The 7,281-nt window shown below is 42.4% G+C and overlaps 1 protein-coding gene across 1 annotated transcript in view; it reads left to right on the top strand.

Moving 5' to 3' along the window:
• LOC121657881 (histone-lysine N-methyltransferase SETDB2-like) overlaps nt 1-6,479 on the top strand; it is a 49,448-nt gene extending 42,969 nt beyond the window's left edge. The window contains exons 24-26 of the mRNA XM_042014066.1: nt 410-532; nt 1,768-1,839; nt 5,630-6,479. Of these exons, the coding sequence (XP_041870000.1) occupies nt 410-532; nt 1,768-1,839; nt 5,630-5,769 (335 nt within the window). The 3' untranslated portion in view covers nt 5,770-6,479. The remainder of the gene's footprint in view (nt 1-409; nt 533-1,767; nt 1,840-5,629) is intronic.
• The last annotated feature ends 802 nt before the right edge of the window (nt 6,480-7,281 follow it).

Below are 7,281 nucleotides of genomic sequence, written 5' to 3' on the forward strand. Positions count from 1 at the left end.
TACCAAATCTAATACTGATTCATTTATTGCACTGTTTTTAGTGCTTTAGCCAGCTCAGTCCGTGGTGTGGTCCTAAGGATTGGTGGAAAGGCAAACAAGACCAATCACTAGGGGGTATCATGAGGCTTTAGGAATGGCACATTTAGAGTTGTAGAGCTGTTTGCTTTTGATGAACAAAGCCAAATCTAGAGCTTAGGGAATTATACACCCAGAACAGTGCTTATGTTTGCCTGGCTACTTTTTTGTTCCCACTGAAAAGGGCTGTGTGGGTGGCTGGAAGAGCCAGAGATTTGCGAAAGTATTTGTAACTGGAGGAAGGGCTTTGGCCAAAGTTTTAGTTTCTGAAGAGAGGGAGCAAAGCCCACTTTACACATCACTTCTGAATGAGAATGCTTTTGTGTTTTAACAGTTCGAATAGACTTTGTTAGGAAGTGCAAACAAGCTGGGCTTCTGGATGACATATTTGAAGAAATGCTGGACACACTTCACCTGGCTCAGGAAAAACTGATGGATGACAACACTTCAGAAACAGGTACACTTCTGGGGGACCCATGGCAGGGACTCTGCTGTCAGAGCAGAGGTGCAGATCTGAATCCCAGGCACTTGGCCCTGGGCCACCTTCCCGAGGAAGCCGCGGTGCTAAATAACTCGGTCCTGTCTTATTTCTGCAGCTGCGCAGGGGGTTGAGAATGACCTTCCCTTTTCAATGACCACTTAAAATGAAAGTTCCAAGGAACTTCTTTCTCAAAATTATGTAAGAGCTGCCAACTTAGCATCTCTAGTGAGACCTTCTGACTTGAATTTTTGAAGCCACGTTTTACCCGTTGGCATAAGCTTAGGGAGGTTCAGTCCAGTCTTTTCTCCCAGGCACTGGAGAACAGAGAGGTCCTGAAGAGAACCAGGTTTTACTTAGGTCATAAGTCTGTGTTGCTCTTGCAGCTTCACAGAGGGACCAGCTGTCTGTTAATATCAGCACTCTCTTCTGAGTGAAAATCCCTAAGTATGTACATTTTAAGGCTTTGGATGATTTGTTACAACTCTACTGTCAGCTGTTAGTGTCTGGGGTTTCTATGAGTTTATCAGCTTGTATGAAATACTTTGTTTTTAAAGAATTCCAGTCTGTTGTTGCTTTGTCCACAACACAGTTAAAGAAAATTTTGAACCTTGCTCTCCAATTGTCCTCCCAGTTTTACAAAGTTAGGAGTAATACCTTTGCATAAAGAATGCTTTTTTATGCAAAGTAACTGAAGTATATGCATGGAAAGTGAAATGTCCCAGCTAGGTAAGTCTTCCTTCATGAGCAGCTTGTGTGTTAATGGTCAGTTGAACTCTGAGCGTTTTGTATTTTGCTTCAGCAGAAGCCTCAGGTATGAAACTGAGGTGGCATTCTTGGATGTTTCTTAACATCAAACAGGGATAGCTCAGTCCCACACGTGATCTGTCAGGAGGAGTTGGTACAGTCAGCCCTGCCATCACAGTCCTGGCACACTGCAGTGGAATATGACTTAAGTATATTGCTCTTCTGTAAATGGACTGTTCATGTGGTGCAGACCCAAAAAGGGAATAATTTTCTGTATGAAACAAAAAAAGAAAGTAGAATTGACAACTTGATCCTTCTTTCTCAATATAGATTATGTGAGAAGACATGTTAAAACCTCAAGCAGTCAGTACGATGGAAAATAAGTAATTACTGTTTTGTGGTACTTCTAATGTAGGCTCTGCAAACCTTTACGCAGTAGTATTACCTCAAATTATCTCTTTCTCCAGAGTATGAAGAGACAGTGATGGCACTGTTTGACTGTGGACTGTTTGAAAATATACTGTCAAATATTCATTCAGGTATGTGCAGAAAAGCTGTCAGAAGAGCAGTTGGTCTGGGATTTGGCACTGAAGTTATTCTAATGAGAATTTTGATAGAGCAATCACTTAAAATGAAAATTCCAATGATCTTTTTTCTCAATGTTATATAAACAGTTGAATAAAAGCCATGGCTACCTGAATCTTTAGAAATACAGTATGTCAGATTTGGCTGGCTGACCTGAAGGAGGGAGAAACTCAAAGTTCCACAGATTTAAAAGGCCAAAGGGTCTCCACCCCAGGGGAACTCCCCTCTCCTGCAGCTTATTTGGGTTCCTTCTCCCTTCCTTCAGCAGCCTGCCAGCATTACAGCTCTACTGCTGACTGACAGGTGCTGGTCAGAGTAATGCTTTCCAGTGAAACACAGCAGCCAAAGGCCAGCAGAACTCACCTGGACTGGGGGGCAATTGTGGTTTGAAAAACAAGATGAGAGTGCTCAGAGTGAAATGCAAACAAAGGCAGGAACGGTTGCTTGGGAGCACTGGTATGGAAGGAAACTCTGGGCTTGGACTCTCAGCTGTTTGAAGCAACAAGGCTGAAGCTGTTTTTCAGACAGGGCAAGTCTCATGCTTCCCATTTCCCTCTCCCAACAGTTGTTCTAACTTTTGCTTTAATTTATTCCAGTGAAAAGGGATTAGCTAATGTTGAAGTTCAGTATGTGAAGATGATGTTTGCTGTTTCCCCTTCACTTGACTCAAAAAGCCAGGCTCCTCCCTTCAGTCTCCTGTTCTTGCATTTAAATTCCTTTTTCAGCAGTTGGGACAGTCCAGTGTTGCAGTTGTCTGACACAAGGTTCCACCAGTGCCTCATCTGAGGACATTAAAACATCTCTGCTCAGAATTCCTCAGTGACACAACCTTGGATCACACTTGTTTCTTTCACTGCTGCATCAATTATTTCATCCTCTTCTCAGCTTACAGGAAAATCTCTTGATATTAGCACCTCTGTTCACACAACCGTGTGATTCTCATGGGTACAAGTTGTTCCTTCTCCAAATCTGCACAACTCAAGCAGCTCAATTCTTCCTGTACCACACAATCTTCTTTTCTGAGACCTTTTAATTTCAAGGTCAATAATGAGGTTGGTTCCAAAACTGATCCAAGAGGAGCTTTTAAAATAAACCAGTGAGAAAGGAATGAAAACCATGTTAATTACAAGTGAAACTGGAGAGAGGGAAGCAAATCACCACCTGCTTTTTTTTTTCTTTTTTTGGTTATTGTTGCTGTTGTTGTAATCTCTTGTAAGCTCTAGCTAGCAAGTCTCTGTGGTGATGTACTAAGTCAAGGACTACATAAAGTAGGACTGGTATAAACACTGTGTCTCAAGCTGATGGTTTTGGGTTGTCTGCCATGCTTTAACTTCAATTGTTTGCATTTTATCTTTTGCTACTTGGATCATCATGCAAAACCCGTTCCAAAGCCTTAGGTGCCAGCACAGCAAGGCTGCTCTGAACTGTAACTGTTGAAAGGGCTTTTTAAAATCCCTTTTATATGCAGGGATCCACAGTCCTTTTGCAGTGTGCACCTTTACTGCAAGCCTGACTGCATGTAAAACCTTCCACAGGGGATATGCTGTAGCCTCAGCAGCAGTTTCCAGGTTGGAGGTTCTTGTCCTCTCCTCCAAGAAAAACCAACTTCTTTTAGTTTTGCTTTCAGTTCTGTTGTGCATCCCGCTTGGGCAGGATGCCACCATCAGCTTCCCTCTCCTCTGTGCTGGTCAGCAATCCGGCCAGGAGCTTTTGAGCTCCTTGACAGCATTTTTTTCCAGGGGGTTCATAGCAGCAAATTCTGCAATTCAGACAAAGGTTGTGGAGACAAAGGCCATGATACTTAATTTTAAAAACTTGTGCAGTTCCTTCACTGAGAGCCCTGTAGCACTTGGGGCAGTCATTCCAGGTCTACATCCCTCAGGCCATTCCTGATTTTACAGAAATACATTTTCTTTCCTGTCAGGTCATTTCCTGTATGAGGTGGAAGGTTCCAAATCTGTTCTCTGCCTTCCTGTGGAAGCGCTTCTGTAGGCCACTCATTCCCATCACTGACATCTTTCTCTGGACTACTTCTATTTCTGCCACATCCTTTTGGCAGGAGAAACTGAGCTATGTGTCTGAGCTGCGTGTGTTCCATCTGTAGTGCTCCCAAATGCTGAATCATTACAGGATCACAGAGTGCTCTAAGTTGGAAGGGACCCACAAGGATCACCGAGTCCAATTCTTAAGTGACCCATATGGGGATTGAACCCGTAACCTTGGCATTGTTAGCACCATGCTCTAATCAGCTGGGATGTTTTGTTTATTTCTGATAATAATAATGCTCTCTGAGAGGGTTTTGTTCCCTGGTTCCACTTGTGTATGTCCAACTTCTTCAAATCTATGTCACCTGGCTGCAGCAGGAAGGGGCATCTGCTTCTCTTCAGTCAGAGCTAGGCTGGGGCACCAGGTCCCTCTTCAGTGAATGCTACCAGAATTTCCCAGTGGCTGCTCTGGCTGCCCATTTTCAACACCCACACCCAACTCTGGGTAATGTATTTAAAAATGTGTGCATGTCCATCATCTTCCACATCCACCCACAGACAGCAGCTGCTGTGCTTTCTGACTACACAGGAAGAAGGAGCAGGGAAGCAAAGGGCCAAAGTGCTTTGCTTTCTTTTTTTTCTTTCAAATCAGTTAAGGCTCTCTCATTCCGAGTGGCATAGGGTAAACATCTGGAGAGAATTTCTCCACTCTACTCATTGCAACTTTGGAGACATCCTTCAACATTTTCTTCCCCAAAAGAGGAAAAATACGTTCAGTTTGTACAAAATGTCTTTTCCTTCTTACTAGAATCCAAACGCTCAACATTCTCACACACTGAGAAAGTCGTTTGTTGTTCACAGCCAGCCTTGCTGCTCAGAGGTCACCCACACCTCTGTGTGTCCTGTTAACTGAACAAAGCAGGTGCTTCATTTAAAACTTGCAATTAACACTGTAAGGTTGTGGTAATGCTTCTGAATACTGGCAAGGTTCCTTACTGAGCTCTCACTGACTTCACTAATCTTTAACATTAGGGAAATGGAAGCAGCAGAGGGAAGCAGAAATGCAGTCAAGCAGGGCTTTGCAAATAAGGTAAACAACTTGGTTAATCCCATCAGGATACTGTCAATAATGATTTTGCCAGAAGCAGAAGAATAAATGCTATTGAACTGTGTTTTTGAGAATCGAGCTGTTGAATGCAGTTGTCCAAATCATCTCTTTCTAGGTTTGATTTTGTTGTTGGCTAAAATCCATTAGGCTTGTAAATTTGCTTTAGGAGTGCAATTTAGAGATGGTATCTTTAAAGATTTAAAATAAGCCATTGTTGGAGGAGTTCTCACACAAATGGGTTCTGAAAACAGAACTGTTAAAGCTCATATCCCAGTTAACATGGGGTTAGTAACTAAACTAATTTTTACATATGCTGAGGTGTTTTAAATTTAATCTCAAAAGCTCTGTTACAGATTTCAGCATAGGGATGGCAGTGACTCCTGCTCTGTGCTTTCTCTGACACACCAGCCAGGCTCTCTCAGCAGACAGAGTCCAGCTCTTTGTGAAGACACCAGCTGTGCAGGGTGGTGGGTTACCGACATTGCTGCAGAAAGGCAGAGGTTTTAGTGTAGGTTAAACCAACCACTCGGAGCCTCTCCATGTTCAATGTTAACAAATATGCAACAGATTCTATATTAGTAACAGTTTTGTATACTAATAAAATTTTTTATCCCTTAATAACAAAAGCTTTTTATCCCTTTTTCATAATAGGAACAGAAGAAAAAATCCAGGAACTTCTGGAAAACAGGAAAAGACTGGATCACAAGATTGAGCTGCTGCAGGACTTAAAAGCAGTCATTGCTCCTACTCCAGAGAACACGGCCAGTACATCCAGTACGATGTCTGAATAACCCCGTCTGTGATGGTCGCAATAGTTAGGATTTTCTAATGATTAAAACCATAGAGCAGAATTGGGTCAGTGTCCAATTCCCCAGCCCCAAGACAAGGCCTGAATGAGTGCAAGAATGGGGTGGTTACACCCATTTGTATACCTCACTATTGCAATCAAGTTCTTCAAGTTTTCAAATCTTCATCTTTTACAATGGAATATAAATGAGTGTTATAAACTAAATTTAGCTTTTGCAGAAACTCAACAGAGCCAAGGAGTGTTCAGCTGCCGCAGAACACTTGCTAAAGTCACTTTAACTGTGGGAACCCTCTCCTGGCTGGGCAATGAATAGCTGCCTCCCTGTCCATGTCTGGGCAGCGATGTTTGAAGGAGCATAGTGCTGTTTTGGCTTTCCCAAAGATAAATGAGCAGAACTTGCACTCAAAGAAGCCTTCTGGATTCTAAACAAGAGATCCATTAAAAAAGCCAAATTATTCTTTATTGACTGGTCAGTGTGTAGCTGTTTCTGCCGTAATGGCAGTGGTAAAGCACTGTATACTCAGAACATGTACAGTGTCAAATGGAGCAAAACCATGGACTGGCTCTTCCCTTCTCCATTAAGAAAGGATTCAGCATTCATGTGTTTTGTCTATGGAACATTGTTTGAATACAGCAAAGGTTTGTTTAGCCACAAAAAATTTAAGTTAACAAAATTAAACATTTTTTGAAAGAGCTGTGTGTGGAGTTGTGCTCCCTGTCCCCACTGCTGCACAGGACAGGGCCAAGGAGGGTGAACACTGTCAGGCCATGCTTTACCCGTAGTCCTTGCCTCAGGGGCAAGCAGAGCACTGGCAAACAGCACTTGGTGTTACATGTGCGCCTCCTGTCACAACAGCTGTGCTCTCTCCATGACCACTTAGAATTCCTGACTTGAGCTTGTTCTGTAGGAAGGTGGGGATCAATAAGCACAGAATAACAGCATTCAAAACAAGCTCTTAAACTATTAGGTGCGCCTCATACAACAAAATAATATAATTTTAATTGTTTCCACAGTTTGTCTGCTGCCCCTCGGGGCCTAGTCACACCACCCATTTACTGCCCAAGCCCATGACCTGAGTGCCAGTCAGAACTAGTCTGCCTAAAACAAACCCACCTAAAACAAAAATGCATTAACAAGGAGCTCTGTTATTAATAAGAAGAGGAAGATGTCCATACATACTTTCTGAAGGGTTAGCTTGACTTACAGATGACTTAGTGTAAAAAAAAAATCAGATCCATAAAGAATCACTGAGGTCTAAATGGTGCCTACAAAGAAATTTGCTCATTTCTGAAATCAAGATCACAGGTATTGTCAGGCACAGTGAAATCAGCAAGATTCATTGTCTAGGGTGACTTGGGTTTTGGCTTTATTTTTTGTTTGTGTTTGCCCTTTGTTGTTTTGATGAGGTTTTTTAAATGAAGCAACAGAGATACTGTATGTAACACAAAAACGCTTGCAATGCTCTTCAAAATCCAAGGTTTGCTAACGAAGAGG

Source organism: Corvus kubaryi, unplaced genomic scaffold (assembly GCF_017639235.1).
Source record: "Corvus kubaryi isolate FWS band 111438036 unplaced genomic scaffold, C.kubaryi_AGA036_p1.0 split1-65, whole genome shotgun sequence".
Lineage (NCBI taxonomy): Eukaryota > Metazoa > Chordata > Aves > Passeriformes > Corvidae > Corvus > Corvus kubaryi.